General features: G+C 45.3%; 2 protein-coding genes across 9 annotated transcripts in view; one reads left to right on the top strand and one right to left on the bottom strand.

The window, feature by feature from the left end:
• Window positions 1-28: 28 nt before the first annotated feature.
• Window positions 29-11,052, bottom strand: LOC118314282 (GRAM domain-containing protein 2B). 5 transcript variants are annotated; one of them, XM_047329058.1, is made up of 14 exons: window positions 10,754-11,051; window positions 7,079-7,180; window positions 6,324-6,411; window positions 5,288-5,357; window positions 4,790-4,893; window positions 4,316-4,411; window positions 4,132-4,203; window positions 3,432-3,500; window positions 3,194-3,308; window positions 2,928-3,098; window positions 2,651-2,714; window positions 2,077-2,184; window positions 1,861-1,945; window positions 29-698 (listed from the first exon to the last, which is right to left on the bottom strand). In XM_047329058.1, exons 1-14 carry the CDS (start codon window positions 10,849-10,851, stop codon window positions 657-659), a joined length of 1,284 nt encoding a protein of 427 aa, XP_047185014.1. In that variant the 5' UTR covers window positions 10,852-11,051; the 3' UTR covers window positions 29-656. The 5 variants fall into 5 exon arrangements, with proteins under 5 accessions (XP_047185014.1, XP_047185015.1, XP_047185011.1 ...); XM_047329059.1 differs by lacking the exon at window positions 10,754-11,051 and adding an exon at window positions 8,475-8,626 and having other exon boundaries at window positions 3,194-3,305; XM_047329055.1 differs by lacking the exon at window positions 29-698 and having other exon boundaries at window positions 705-1,945; window positions 10,754-11,052.
• A 618-nt stretch (window positions 11,053-11,670) lies between these two features.
• Window positions 11,671-16,120, top strand: part of znf608 (zinc finger protein 608) — a 34,677-nt gene continuing 30,227 nt past the window's right edge. For 2 of the 4 annotated variants that reach the window (XM_047329032.1, XM_047329031.1), the window contains exon 1: window positions 11,672-13,159. In XM_047329032.1, coding sequence (XP_047184988.1) covers window positions 12,083-13,159 — 1,077 coding nt within the window. In that variant the 5' untranslated portion in view covers window positions 11,672-12,082. Of the gene's footprint in view, window positions 13,160-16,120 lie in introns of all 4 variants that reach the window. The other 2 variants (XM_047329030.1, XM_035640627.2) reach the window with 2 other exon arrangements.

The raw sequence follows: 16,120 nt of genomic DNA, 5'->3' as shown, positions 1-16,120 counted from the left end.
AGTCACCGAGCGAGGATGGAAACAAACATTAGAGCAAAAATAAAACTTTATTTGACAAAAGAACCAACAGAGGAAAATAAATCCCAACATTTAAATTCCTCCCTGAATCATTTTCATATTTACAGTAATCACAGTGATGCTCGTCTCTGTAACAGTCGATTGTTTCAGTCTCAACCAGGTAAAAGGCAGAAAGAAGAATTAGCTTCATCATCAGCTGATGCTTCAATACGCACAGTTAGTCAACAGTGTGGACGTTTGAAGCCACAATGCAACATCTTCTCTTCTGACGTCTTCAAGTGGAATGAAATATTTCCGACGATGAATCAAGAGTCTCGATCTCTTGATTCAGATTGACCAACGACAGCCGAGCTACAGTAGCTGAGGAAGCTCCCAAAGTCGCGACGGTTACTGACTTTCAAAAACATCTGCGAGCAGATTCAAAAATGTCCGGATAGTTTGATTTCCAATCAGCCAATCAACAAGAGCTGAGTGGTGTTTTACTGCCCTCCGGTGGTGTAACGCCTCACTGCAGCGACGTGGAAGTGGACCCCACTGTGACATCACAGTCGTGCTCGGTTGTAACATTTGCTGCAGTAGAACTCTATTTACATCATATTCACATTTCATCTGTTTGCGTCACGTTCATCTGATTTCTCTCAGGCGGCTTCGTCCAGAAGTCTCTGCAGATTCTTCTGCACCTGGAGGAAGAGGCAGTGTGTTACTGTAACTCTCAACTCCTCCACGATAACAATCATATAATAATAATAATAATAATAATAATCATCATCATGATAATAAGCCTTATTTATGTAACACTTTTTTCAGCAAAGCTACAAAGTGCTTCACAAAACAATAAATGAAATGAATTTTAATTCACACAAAGAATGTTTTATGAAGGGAGTTAATGTCAAATATTTTAAAATATGTTTCAAGCGGTGATTTTTAGGTACTGATGATACATCATGTAAAAAGTGCGTCGCAGTCGTCCGAGCGTGAAAAGGACAAAAGCGTGATGAAGCTTTTCTCCGTCATGAAAAGACGGAGTGTAAAACCACCAGCAGGTGGCAGCAGGTCGCTCTAAAGCCAAGTGACCTGGTTCCCGAATATTATTCCCACTCTCTCTAATTTAAAAAGAAATATATATTTGTTTTCTCCTCTTGATTCTGACTGTAATGAAACGTTAATGTGGTTCAGACTCTTTCAGCTCTTCTTCGTCTCTGTCAGCTGATCTCTGACCATAAATGTTTGATCAACAGCAACGAGCTTCTGGTTTCACTGTGGAAACTTGTGACGGAGCGTCTCTTTCCTGTCGAGTGGTTTCAGATCCTCAATACAAATTCACCCACTGAGAGTAACTAAGTACTTTTACTCAAGTATTTTCTGAAGTAGTATTTCTATTTAATGCGACATGAACTCCACTACAGTTACTATTTACTTCTCAGACTAAGTTTATTAAATATGATGCACGTTTGTCTTTGCAAACTTTTAATTACATGGTTTATACTTGTATATATTTACAGTGTAGTTATTAATACTTTTACTCGAGTAAAATGAGCAGAACTCTTCCTCTTCCTTAATTGTCATGATGGAAAGTTTCATTTCAGCTTTTTTGATTTGAAGATTTTAAAAGGTTATTGTTTAGGGTCGTCAATTACAAATAATTTAATTGATTTCTCTACTTTTTGATTAAAAAGAGACTGGTTCGACACAATTGAGCATTGTGGGGGCGGGGCTTATGACCCCTACTGCAGCCAGCCACCAGGGGGCGATCGTGATGATTTGGCTTCACTCTAGAGGAGCCGTCAGTCGTCCATCTTTATTCACAGTCTGTGCACGACACCGACCGAGCGACCGACCGACCTTCTCCAGCTTCATCAGGTTGATCGTCAGCAGTTCGGAGAAAATCTCTGTGTTCACGTCGGAGCTTCCCTGAAGAAAGTTGTTTCTGGAATTTAAGTACAAAACACACAACAGTGAACATGAATCCGTAAATATCCTTGGAAACGACTCCAAGTCGCCTTGTGTCACGTCTACGATTCTCAAGCTTTTGTTTTCCAGGACTTTTTTTGAACTCACTCCGTCTGGTGAGGGAACTCTGCGACGGAGCCGAGGGCCGTCAGCGTCTGCTCCAACGAGACGATCTTAAAGGCCAAGTAACAGGAAGACAGGACCAGGACACACACGCTGAGGAGAGGTGGAAGCACACACACACAAAATCAATCAATGAGTTATTAGAGTCACAGAAATGATTTTCATTATTAGATTCATAAATAAATTAGTAAGTGGATCAGTTTAAAATAATAATTTCATGAATGGATGGTTGGATGATGATGAATCGCTGAATTTGGGATGAACACACATCCAGCACATCCTGAATATGAATGAAAGCTAATCACTGAATCAATTACATATGAATGAATTAATGGTTGGTTGACTGAATGAATTCATATTCAATTTGTGACTGAATTTACTAAAAGATTGAATAACTGAATAAAAGTGAATTGTTCAATGAATGGATGGATGCATGGACGAATCTATGAATGAATGAATAAATGAATGAATGGATGGATGAATGAATGGATGAATGGATGAATGGATGGATGGATGAATGGATGAATGGATGAATGAATGGATGGATGAGTGAACCTACAGCAGCAGGTAGATGAACAGCAGAGTGTTGAGAGAAACTGGTTTCAGATTCAACACGTCTGAGCCTGGAAACACAAAACACTGACGTCAGGAAACATATGATAGTTCAGATTAAAGTCAATTTTAAAATGTGTCTGAAGCATGAACAGGTCCCCCGGGTCCCGGGGGGTCCCGGGGGGCCACGGGGAGCAGGGGGCCCCTGGTGTTCAACTACAACATGTCCCAGTGAAACGAGCACAAAGAGATTTAAACAATCCTACAAAGAGGAACCATCGTACCAGCATGACGTGTCTCGTGCTTCTTGTTGTCTGAGTTCTTCTGATGCTGATGCTGGTTCTGGTTCTGGTTCTGGTTCTGGTTCTGGTTCTGATGCTGGTTCTGGTTTTGGTCCGGATGCTCCGCTCGGTCCGTGTGCTTCAGCACGTCCAGGAAGGGAGGAACAGGGAACTCTGCAGCAGAGACGAGACGGAGACGGTCAGCAGGAAGACGTTGACGTCCCGCGTCCTTTGCGCCTAATGGTGTGTAGCGCGCGGCTAACCGCTACCTGCTAACTTCTCGTAGTCGGCCGTCTGAGAGTCGGAGCTGCTGCTCTCCTCCGTCTCCTGCCTCCTCTGCCTCACGGCGCCGTCCAGGTCGACGAAGTCCCCGGAAAAACTCTGCTGATGGATTCACACAGACGTAGCGTGAGCTAGCTAGCTCTTTTCAGACTGGTTGGGAAGAACTTTGTAAAAGCCGCTGAGAAGCAGAAGAGTTCTGTTGTGGTGTTAAAGTGTCCGACCCACCAGAGGAAAGCGAGGCGTCAGCGGCGACCTCTGAACTCTGGGGATGGGGCTACTGCATGGACTCTTCTCCTGTAAAGGTACAGTACAGACATATTATAATCAATCACACATAGTTCCTATCGCTCATAATGTCCTTAACCTTTTCTCCTTCGCAAAATCAAAATAGAAAAATTTCAAATTGGATTGTTCATTGTCTCGACATAATGACAGCGTTTAGTGGAAAAACATTTTGTAAATCAAGTGTCAGGTTTTAAAACGTGAGCGTCTCCTTTTGGGACAAAACCCCATGAATAATTATATCGTTTACAGCTTTTAAATCTTGAAGCCAACCCACCAAACACCACGCGTCGTTTGGACGTGTCTTTTGGGCTAAACCCGGTCGGTCGGTCGGTCCTTCCCTTCCGACTATTGTAAGCTACTTTGAGTCCATGAAAAGTGCTATATAAGTATAATGTATTATTAATTCATGTTCAACAGTGGCAACTTCACCATCGGAACAAGTCACAGTTAAAGATCCTGGAAAACAGATGTCAGAGCTGTTTGATTCCTCAAATGAACACGTGTCTGAGAAAAACTCGCTATGCTAAGTAGCAGCTCAACGTGGAAAGTCCTGACAACAGCCTACTCTCTCGTTGTCGAGGACTTCAGGTTTTCAACATCACTACAGTTCCACATGTGGGAACTTTGTGTGGGGTCCTACCTCCAGGTGAAGGCAGATGGACATCAGGATCTTGTAGGTGTTGTCTCTGGACATGAGAGACACGAACACGTACTGCAACAGGAAACAGGTTTACAGTTTTTCAGCAAAGCTTCTGGGGTTTTGAAGAGACTCTGGGTCTTGTAGAACCCACAAGGATGATAATGATATTTGAATAGTCTCTCACCCTGTCGTTCGCGGTGGCGATCACCAGAGCGTTTGGCACCAGGATGGCAGTTTTGGTCTTCTTGATTTGATTGACGGACACCACCGGGATGGCAATCTGGGACGGGCACAAACACCAGGATGAACAGTTGAGTTCCTGCAGGAACTAGTTTACTCTCTGTTGGCACAGTAGTCGACACAAGAGGAGATTTGAAACCTCGTCTTTCACGGTAAATTACTGTCAAAGTTCTCTGAGAAGCTACTTCAGACAACTTCAAGATCTCCAATCAAAGCTTCTGTTGGCTCCTCACAATTCTAAGTTATGACCTCAAGAGGACGAGGATTCAGAAGTCAGAGGATTCTACGCTAAAGATCTTTGAGAGGGAAAATGAAGGAAAACTTTTCAAAAGCAATGTGGTGGCACCTTGTAGCATAAAGAAAACGGGCCTCTGCTCTAACGGTACTCTCCTTCCCAGGTTACAGTACAGTACAGTACCTTTGTGTCTTTGCCAAACACCTTGGAGTGGAAGCAGATCCAGTGGTCGGAGAGAAACATGCGTCCCTGGTAGAGGATGTCTTTCTGCAGAGCACAGGTGTAACCTGAGCAACAGGTAAATGACATCAGGTTACTGAGCGGAATCTGCTAAACAACAGTGTTCGTTCAGGGGAAAGATGCATTTCATATACATTTCTCAAATCGTAGGAATTAAAAAAATGTTCCGTTATTAGCTGTGTCCCAATTCAGGGGCCGCGTCCTTCGGAGGCTGCGTCGGACAAGAACATTGGGTCACAGCGGCAGAACTCAGTGGTCTCGTTTCGAAGGCTCAAATGGGAATTCCTTCATGGTTCAGACCTTCTCATTTCTGTCGTGGCCTTTTTCTACATGTTCTTCCGAAGGAAGCGGCCCCTGAATTAGAACGCGTACGTAGCGATTATCTGAACCCTCATTCAGTATTTAAGGTGGAGCAGATAGTTGTGACCATGAAAGACCTACTCTGTCGGAGCTGTTCCTCTTTGCTGATCTCCTTGAATATTTTATGGTACTGGCAGTTGCTCTTGGAAAGCTGAAACACAACACACACACACACACACACACACACACACACACACACACATATACAGTTACTGGCTCATACAGACGATGCTGCTGAGTGATGCTTACACATGCCCGGGAAAATATTTCAACGGCTGTCTAAAATGTAGACTTGGCAAAGGTGATGTTAAATGATCCCAGTTTCATTGTCAAAGAAATGACATTTAATGGTTCCATGTCATCTTCCAGGAAACTCTCGTGATTGGTCAGACTGTTGGTCGCTCAGTGAACTGTAGTCAACATCTCGTTGCTCGCGTACGTACGTGCGTACGAGTCCATGTATCCGTATGGTGATGTAGTTTATGTGTCGCTCTATGCGTTAGAAATGCAACAATAATAGATTTACATGAACATTCGTCTTGACTATGTTATCAAATTGCTAAGAACGTGTCGCTAACGTCGGATAAACTTTTGTCCGATCACCAACTCTGACTTAGCTACCTCTGCTAACTTAGCTTGTAAAACTATGTGTTGCGAATGACAGATATAAAGCTTGGTCATGATCAACAGCTCTGACTTTTGCTATTATTAAGTAAAACTTTGTCCAGATCCAAAGCTTTGAATAGAGAAACCTTAGCTCACATGTTAAATACTTATTAAATATAATAAGCTACACCTGGCTTCTGAACTTCCTTGAAATGCTTTGGCCAAACATAAGTTATCTATGGAGAAATTTTATGGAAAGCAAATCTTTGTAGTGTTGGAGGATTATCTGAAGATACAAGGGAGATGCCATTTGTACTAGCTTGACCACATGCTCTACGTCCTGATGCTTTCTGACGGTGTCTGTGATCGTGGATAAGATAAGGATGTTGGAAAAGAGCCGGTCAGCAGAAGTGATGTGATCTCACTCCGCTGCATGGAAAAACAAAAAGCTCCCATGCTGTAGTGTTTATAGACGTTTAAACATGACTGAGTTGTGTGTCTGCAGGCTCACCTGGCTGTAGTGAGACTTCTTCCTGTCTGTCTTGGAGTCGCAGTCTGTCTGGACCTGAGTCAGCAGCGAGTGGTCAAAGGTCCTCGACCTGCCGGCAGCAGAAACAATACAGATGCATAGGAGTTTGTTTATCATGCAATAACGCGTGGGATGAATTATTTCAAGTCCTTTACATGACACGTTATGTCTGCGGGTGGCACCGATCCAAGAAAGAAACATTTGATGCTGTAAAACGATCCGACCGGTCATCACGTTATTTCCTACTTCTTTTCAAACATGCTGAGCTTATGAAGAATATTTAAACAATCACAGGTCACAAAACTTCCATAAGGCACAAAATCATACTTGGTTTATCATTGTGGTTAAGAGTCATAAATATGGTGGCCAGAAAATATTCTTTGATTTTGAAATGAGATAATGAAGCTGAAGATTTCATGATAAAAACATCCAGTGAAAGTCTAAATTACAAATAAAGTCAAGAAAAATCTATAGAAATCTACGTGGTTGTTGCCCTTAGTCCTAAGTTTACTAAGACAGAGACAGAGGGTTTCTATGGAGACAGCCAATCCGTGAGATGATGACATGTGATTCTCAGAGTTAAAGACGTCACTCTGACTGGGATAGGCAGGTTTTTTGGGAACGCCATGCACTGACCACTTGTTGATCTGTATAACAACCAGAAATCTCCTGCATTTATTGAGCTCTTTTAATAAATACTTCTGCTCCAGCGTCAACCTTTCCCTGACATAATGTACCTGACTAACGCTGGTTTCCTTTGGCCCGACAGCTCCTGGTCCTGTTCGCTGACCGTCCTCCCGTTTCTCTGAAGCTCCTCCACCATGTTCTCTATGTCTGACCTGCAGGGAACGGGCAGAAAATAGTAGTTAGCTAACCTGCGCCAAATCATTTCTCACTTAGCTGGAGAAGCTTGGAAGTAGCAGGATAAGAACAAGTGTGGAGTTTGGAAGTAGCAGGAATCATGTGGTCCTGAACTTACACAGAGTCGACCAACTACCAAGAGACGCGTTCAAATGATATTAGGACAGAACCGTAGGACTAACCCTAACCCCTAACCCTATGCACCGATTGGACGGTACCAGCTGTCAATCACGCTGTATCCACGCTCCAATACATCATACAACATCAGAGTCGCCCTCTGCTGGTCAGTACAGAGAATAAAGGCTTCAGGTGCTTCAGCATTGGCTTCACTTTCCCGACCGGTGACTACGCAGAGTTTTCTATACAGTCTATGTTTGTTGCCCAATCGTTGCCCCCTGGTGGCCTAATCAGGTCTTACCACAAAAGACACAACTGTTTTCATTGGATGAAATAAGATAACGAAACAAGGAATATACATGAGTATGTAGATGTGAGGTTTAGTGCAGGATGGATGCACCGCTGATTCCATTTCCTGTTTCCGTCAGCATCTGAAAATTCAACGTGAACGCGACGTATTCCGGAGCGTTTAGTTCAACAACCGTATTCAAGGTCGGGTCGGGTCCACCTCATGCTACTATATTTAACTCATATATGAACAGAGTTATGGACAATATATTCAATTTCTGTGCATAAGTTTTTCTAAATATTACACACTGTAGCTTTAATGTATGAAAATATAATGTTTTATTTCTGAGGCCAGGATTTTGTAAAAATCCATTAACGATATATTGTCTATTACCCAATTTTGTCTAAAACATGTACAAATATTCTCATTTACTATCGTATACATTTGGTTCTGAAACAGTATATGACCCAATATGTGTCTCGGGTGGACAAACTCTGACACTGTTCCTAAACGACCTCAAATATCTTTGACATTACGGCGGTCAACACTTCATATGCACGATAAGGGTTAATGTTTTATTTGATAAGCTTATTTCGGGCTGATTCATCAGTCGGCTCGAGTCAGGATTGTTTACAGTGTTGGTGGAAGGAGACAAAAGAAATTCAGTTAAATCCACTTTTACAATATTATATGACAAAGACAATGTCACATTCGTGGAAATACTTCTGATCTGTAAAAAAATTGTTGTTGCTTCATTATGTCGTCTTGTTTCTGCCTCTACGACTTTATAACCACAGACAAAAACTCAGCTCGGCCTGTTACAGCGACATTCAACATCCAGAATCTGATCCCAGTCACACACTCACTGATAATCCCTCTCCTCCTCCTTCGTGGCTCCTCGGTGACACTTCCTGGCATCGTCCTGAGACGTCTGCTGGTTCACACACTGTTCTGTCATCACGCTCGACTTCTTCGCCTTCGCCCCGTCCCGTCCCGTCCCGTCCCTTCCTGTCCCTTCCCGTCCCGTCCCGTCCTGTCCTGTCCCGTCCCGTCCCGTCCCTTCCCTTCCTGTCCCGTCCCGTCCCGTCGTGAGAAGTGAGAGGTGCAGCTCTGACCCTGCTCCCCTCACCTGCCTGTGGGAGTGTCCTCCTCCTGCAGGCTGCAGGGCCTCCTGGTCTCACGTGTCGGGGGCCAATCAGAGGGCGGGGTGGTGTGTGTGTGTGTGTGTGTGTGTGTGTGTGTGTTTAAACCTTTGCTCTGTGACATTCTGCTCAGCTTTGTTTGGACAGTTTCACATGTTGTCTCCTCTTCCTCGTCTTATTCTTTTCTCTTCTGATCACATGACGCTTCTTGTTGACGTATTCAGTGTCGGTGGGAACGCGGTGATTTCCCATGAGCCTCTTCTCCTGGCTCAGATTACACAGGACCAAAAACTTTTCCTTCTTCTTTTTGTCCCCCCACTTTTTGTTTTATTACCTTTCCTGGACCAAACAGGCTGAAATCTGATCAGTTTCCTTTCACTAATCCAAATGTAATAATTGTTACTACACCTAGTGATGCAGGGAGTGGAGTCAGGTGGAGGAAACACCTACTACTGCAGCGCTCTGTTTTATTATCTCAGTAAAACACTATTTAATATTTAATTCAGGAAAATTCACTGTTAAAACATGAACCTACAATTATTAAAGCTACAATGTGTAATATTTAGAATAACTAATTCACAGAAATTGAAAATATATTGTCCATAACTCTGTGTTCATATATGTATTATTGCCTGTGAATGAGTTAAATATAGTTAGATGAGGTGGACCCGAGGTGCGTGTGTGCGTGCGTGCGTGTGTGTGTGTGTGTGTGTGTGTGTGTGTGTGTGTGTGTGTGTGTGTGTGTGTGTGTGTGACTGATAGCAGCTGTGGGTCACTGGGTCACATCAACAGTCAACAAACACGTTATGAAATCTGATTGTCAGTGTTCGTGTCGATCTGTCGTTCTCTCTTTCACACACACACACACACACACACACACACACACACACACACTGCTGCACTTTAAATACAAACAGTACTGAATGAACTTGAAGTACTTTTTTCCCCCTCAGGTTTTTCTTCTTTTAACTTTGCTGATTCACCTTTTTTTCATCTTTTTTAATTTCCTACATTATCTTCACGTCGATAGTTTGTAATGATCAGATGAATCTTGATCATACCCCTGCACAATGTTCTGCGATGTACACTACCTCTTCTCATCTCTTACTGTTGTTTACAATCTGAAACGATTGAATTCCAGCAGGAAACATTTTCCAGAAAGAAAAAAAGAAGATGAGGAAACTAACTTGACTCTTTTGTGGTCGACAGTTGGACGATGACCGGTGACGCTCGTGTGTCAACAGAGACCAGACGATCTTTGAAACACAAACATGAACTGAACGAACCCGAACGTGTCACTGGAACAACACGAGAGCTTTTTAATAATCTGGACTTGTTTATGGAAGAGAATATTCCAGAGAACTCCGGCTGCAGCGTGACCCCCTGCTGGTCAGTACAGAGAATACAGGCTTCAGGCACTTCTCATTGGCTTCACTCTCTGGACCCGGTGACTGTACGTCCACTCCTCATTCACTCTATAGTCCGTCACGTAGCGATAGCTTTAAGTAGCAACGGCAAATTTCATGGCAGTCGTGATTTTTCTCTAAGAACCAGAAGTGCCAACCTGTTGGTGGCGCTAAAGATAAATTCAGAGGATCAACAAAGTAAGAAGAACTCATCCTCTGGAGACCATGAACAGGGGTGTAGCGCCCTACACATCAGCAGGATCCGTGGGCGCCACTGTATTTTTTGAAATACATAGTTCAATCTGTCAACCAACGTATTCAGCCAATTTTTTATTTATGTTATGACACTAATTACTTCGAAAACACGGCGCCCATTCATAACTCATTTTAGACCGAAATTATGAACTGACAGCGCGACAACGTCACATCATAGAGTCACGAAGAACTGTGTGTTCAGCACGGACAAAGATGGACCGGAGGAAACAGCGCCACCCGCAGGAAGTGAGATGAGGCAAATGTGTGTTTTACAGAAAACGTAACGTTAAAGACTTTGCTGTCGGAGGTCTTTGTCTTTGTGGTCTTTGTGAAGGTTCTTACCGGTGACGTGGAGCCGGACCGGACGAACGAGACAGTTTGGACATCGTGCTTCTTCTCTTGAAGGGAAGCAGCTCGTCAGCGCTGCAGTAGTTCTCCATCGCTGCGGCGCTTCACTCAGTTCGGTGTCCCGCAGCACGTCTGTACTTCGTCTAGTCCGCGTCGTTTGGGAACCTCTCACGCGTGCGTGACTGAACTTGAGGACGACGACGTGACTCCTGAACGTCTGCAGCGCGACATCACGCCTGCGTTGAGTCGGTGGAGCTCGGTACAGTTTCAGTGTTTGTTGACAGTCATAGAGACTTTCTGCTGACTGCTCTGTTTCATCATCTCTTATCAGAGGCTCTGGTCAGTGATTCACTAACTTATGACAATGTTGGGTTTTTTTTTACATATTGAGAGATTTGTTTGTTCACTTGTCTCGAGTCGTTTGAGAAGAAGGACGTGAGTTTGATCCCTGAGCATCACGCGGTTTCCCTGAAGGACAGTTAAAGTAGAAAAGTTCAAGTTCTTTGCTAAGTAAAATAAAAATAAATGAATAAATATTAAATAGGCAAGTTTATTTATGTGGAGGCACAGAAAAAAAACATTCAAATGATATTTAAATGGCATTTAAGTCAATAAAAGCAGGAAAGTTCCAAGTGTATTACAGAGGCACAGAATAATTATAATCATCTTAGATAAACAATTAAGACGATAAAATTGAATTTAAATAATTATAACTGTATTATAGTAAAATGTGGGATTTTTAATCTCCTGAGGAGGATTATTCCAGTTTCCCCACTGGACACATACAGTACATGTTGCTGTAGCGCCCCCCCGCGGTCGAGCACTGCAACTTTTCCAAAAGGAGCAACTGAGGCGCATCGGCCCATTAAACGTCGTCCAATCAGATCAGTCGCACCTGAGCGACGCTCAAACAGCAACATACCAACACTGCAGCGCCGCCGCGTGGCCAAACTAAGACATAATGGAATTGTTTGGTTTTTTTACTAAATTGAATTTTTTGTCTCATCAAATATTTTTGTCTCAGTGAAAGAAAGAAAAAAAAAATAACTGCAGCCATTGGAAAAATATTATTATTAAATAAAGAGACATAGATGATATATTTATTATATTATTATCTTTTATAAAAAAAAAACTGAAATGTGTCAATTTGCGAGTTGTTATCTTGGAGTGTATGATCCCAACACGTGTGTGTCTGTCATTGGGTCAGAGGAGGACCGGACCGGACCGGACCGGACTGACCCTGCAGCCCGGCTCAGACCCGCCTGTGTCCGCCTGCAGCTCGCCGCCTCGCCGCCTCACTGCGGCGGACTGACGGTGACCTGAATGCTGATGATCGCGGAGATCGACAGACGGAGACGAGGGAAGAAGGAGATGAACCGTTTCCTGGGAGCCGGGGAGGATGGAGCGCTGCTGACCGACTGCAGGGGGCTGTCACCAGACCCCACCGCCTCCTCCTCCTCCATCCCCATCACCTCCTCCTCCTCTTCCTCCTCCTCCCTCCCCATCACCTCCTCCTCCTCTTCCTCCTCCTCCTCCTCCATCCCCATCACCTCCTCCTCTTCCTCCTCCTCCTCCTCCTCCATCACCTCCTCCTCCTCCTCCTCCAGCGCCGCTGGCTCAACCGACAGACACGCGGCCCTGCCCTCGCTCCAGACCCGGGCACCTGGCGGCGGCGGGTCGGAGCCGAGGAGATCCGCGCTCAAACGCAGCCGAGGCGGCCGGGAGGGACGAGGGGAACCGGAGGAGGAGGAGGATCAGTGCGCGGCGGCCGTGGCGCTGCGCGGCGGCGGCGGAGAGGCGCGCGTCGGGAAGCAGCCGCAGCAGCGTCGGGAGGCTCAAGGACGCAGCGTCGGCCCGGGGATGATTTCCGCGGTGGGCAGGGACGCGGACAGCGGCAACAGTCACCTCGCCTGCAGCGGCGTCTCGGACGTGACATGCGCCAAAGGCAAAGAGGAGAGGAAGGGGAAGAACGTGATCCGCGGCTGGAAGAGGGAGAGGGAGAGGGACGCCGCCTCCGCTCCTCACGCTCCTCCCGCCCGGACGAGGAAGGAGAAGCCCGGCGATGGCTCGTCTCCTCCTCCTCCTCCTCCTCCTCCTCCCTCCGTCTTCCTCCCGTCGTCCGCCCTGCTGCGTCCCGAGCATCCTCTGTGCCGCGACGGGCCCGGGCCGTGCCGCTGCTGCGCCCCGCCGGACTGCAGGACCATGGGCGACAACAACAACAACAACAACAACAACAACAACAACAACAACAACACAAACCAGCAGCTCCACATCAGTAACGGAGCCGCGAGACACGCGCTGGACTGTGGACTTCAAATCTGCGGCGGCGGCGGAGCTATTGTTGTCAGGCGGCAGCATGACGACACACCGGCCGCCAAGAAGCACCGAGGAGCCGAGAAGGTAAGAAGCCCTTTATTGTCTGGAGGCCGAAATATTAATAACAACAGGAACAACGCGTCAACAAACAAAGACGCTCACAAACAAACACATCAGCTGCCACGTCAGGAGGAAACATTGACATATGAAGAGAGAAATATTATTTTTGATATTCAGAGCACACAGCGTCAGATGCGGATGAGAGAGAGAGAGAGAGAGAGAGAGAGAGAGAGAGAGAGGGCCACAAAGAGGCAGAGGGAGGATGGAGGATGGATGGAGGATGGAGGATGGATGGAGGATGGAGGATGGATGCTGACCGTCTGCCTGCCACATGATATTTATGTCTTATTGTTGTCGTCCAGCTGGTGTCATTGTTCCCTGTGAATCTGTTGATGTACGCAGGAGATTTGTATTTTTGTCTGTCTTCTTTTGGAGGAGGAGGAAGAGGAGGAGGGAAGCCCTCCATCCTCCTCTTCCTCCTCCAGTCCTTGTTCTAGCAGGAAATTGAAGAACTCTTCACATGTGCAGTGGCAACATGACGGGGAGGGAAAGAGAATCTGCTCGGGCTTTGTTTCGCTTGTGTCACAATTTGTGGGGAAAAGACTCATCGCGATGTGTAGCGCTGGTTGTCGTCGGGCGGGACGAAGTCCATTTGGGTTTTTTAACAGTGTTTTGTGTAAAACCCCCTGTCATCCTCCTGATGGGAGACAAAGATGGAGGAAGACGGAGCGGTGGGAGGGAGGGAGGAGAGAGATGTCTGATGATAGAGAAGGAGGAACGGGACGTGACAGCAGAGGACGAATCCTGAAAGAGTCTGAAAGACGCAGAGAGAGAGAAAGAGAAGCAGATGGAGGACGTCCAGACGGAGTTGAGGTTAATTCAGTCAGGAGGAAACGCCGGCCGGCCTCGTCTCTGCTCTGTTTATTTGTTGATCTGAAGGATTCCCATTCGCCGGTGAAACACTCAGACACACACACACACACACACACACACACACACACACACACACACACACACACACAGTGATCTGTTGCCCCCGGTGACGGTTGTCTGGGAGCTCGAGAGGCTTTTTTACATCCTGCAAAACTGGAATCATCCTGGAATATTCAGAGAAAACCTGGAGCTTATTGGTACAAACTGTCTGTTACCTGCAGACGTGACGCTTCTATGGTGATGAACAAGATTCTCTATGGATTCTTGGATCAGATGTGTCCTGATCTTTGACTGATGCTTCGGGCGACGTTGTTGAATGGTTGCTAAGTTTCCTAAACATCAATCAAGACTTATTGCTGAGACAATAAAACAATGCAGATCATGAAATCATAATCTCCACTGTCATCTCCTAAGGCCCGACCCCCACTTATGAACAGTATTGAAATCTGATAGATCTTCACAGATATCAGTGTTTTTAAGGCTTTATTATAACAATTCAACGGAATGAAACGTTTCCTCTTTGACGACTGTATCACGTTTGTAGCAGAAGAAAAATGATGTGACTGTTAAACTAAAATCACTAAACATGAACCAGGACGTAAAGACCTCCCTGGCCCCGCCCCTTTTGCGCCATGTTCCATCCGTCCACCAAGTTTACTTGAAACCTGCTTTTGCGTAAACCTGCTGACAAACAAAACAGCAGAGTCAACAAGTGGTCAGTGCATGGTGTCCCAAAGAACCTCCCAACCTCCGGTCGTCTTCTGTCTCCGTCTCAGTACATTTAGGACAAAGGGGACTAAACATTCTAAGAGTCGGGGCGGACATTTCCCAGACAATCTGCAACAGTCTTTAATTATTAAATCATGTGTTTTTAAATGCTGCTCATGAGAAGGAGGGATGTTCTCTCTGTTGTAGTAGAAACACGCCGTAGTGAGCGATGTTCCGCCCAAAACCCGAAACCTATCACGATCACGACCGTACTTTCCACTTTGGAAACGTACCGTACAGAACATCTGTCCTTCTTATTAGCACCATTTATAAACACAATATTGTTTCAAAGACTGTTGCAGATTGTCGGGGGGGGGGGGGGGGGGGGATCTGTCCTGACCCTCAGAATGTTGCGTGAGATTAAAAGCTTGTGCCCTTTGTCCTAAATGTACTGAGACAGAGACAGAGCGTTTCTATGGAGACAGACATTCTGTCTGTTTGATGACCACATTGTTCTGAGAGAGATAAATACACCCACAAAGACACCATGCACTGACCACTTGTTGACGAACTGAGCTGTTGTGACGCCTCAGACGCCTCGTTTCGAGATGTGTTGACTTGTACCGACCTGGTGAAACACTCGCCATGGTTCCTTCAGCTGCTCCCTTGTAAAGTGTTACAATAGATTTGTAGTATCTCCTCCAGAAGGTCACAAATGCTGCTGACGTCAAACTGATTTTTAAGATGTGGTGATATAGACACGTGATGTCGTTCGCCCAAATCAGCAGCTAGTAGAAAATAATCTAGAATGCGACGACCTCAGAAAATCCTCAGATAGAAACACAGTCCGATTCGTATTGTTCCTTTGAGAACACGAATAATATCTGTGATAAAATATTCTGAACTTCTGATTCTGTCATTCTGCGTTCACTCCGAACGCCACGCAAATAATCCGTCGGAGTTCAAGTATTTCAAGTGAAGCGGAAGACGCGTCTGTCGCCTGGCGTGAGCGATGTGCAACTCTCGTCTATAATCATTTGCGCCGTGTTGGTTGTGAACGCAGCGTCACAATCATAATCTCTCTTCTGTGCAAGGATCTTTGAAAGAGTCTGGAAAGCAAATCTTGGGTGTCGACTACGTTTTAGCAGCACAGACACAAAAACATCAACTGAATCTGAATATATTAAAAACAAACATAAACCAGGCGGCATTTTGTTCCCGACAAGACGTACAGAATGAACACATCAGACTATATCTTTTGGTTGATAAGGTTGATGATATTTCTGTCAGAGTGTGAGAACAATCGTTCTCTGAGCCGACGTGAGGGCGTCTGAGGTTAACGAG

The sequence above is a fragment of the Scophthalmus maximus genome, chromosome 19 (genome assembly GCF_022379125.1).
Source record: "Scophthalmus maximus strain ysfricsl-2021 chromosome 19, ASM2237912v1, whole genome shotgun sequence".
Classification (NCBI taxonomy): Eukaryota; Metazoa; Chordata; class Actinopteri; order Pleuronectiformes; family Scophthalmidae; genus Scophthalmus; species Scophthalmus maximus.
Note: the sequence above shows the minus strand (reverse complement) of the source record. Positions and strands in the feature narration are given on the sequence as shown.

Coding starts and splice junctions, on each gene's coding strand:
- LOC118314282 (XM_047329055.1), bottom strand. CDS start 10,851: ATGGAGAACTACTGCAGCGCTGACGAGCTGCTTCCCTTCAAGAGAAGA. Junction 4,894..5,287: donor AGAGGAACAGCTCCGACAGA/GTAGGTCTTTCA, acceptor CCTGTTGCTCAG/GTTACACCTGTGCTCTGCAG. Junction 4,204..4,315: donor TCGCCACCGCGAACGACAGG/GTGAGAGACTAT, acceptor TTCCTGTTGCAG/TACGTGTTCGTGTCTCTCAT.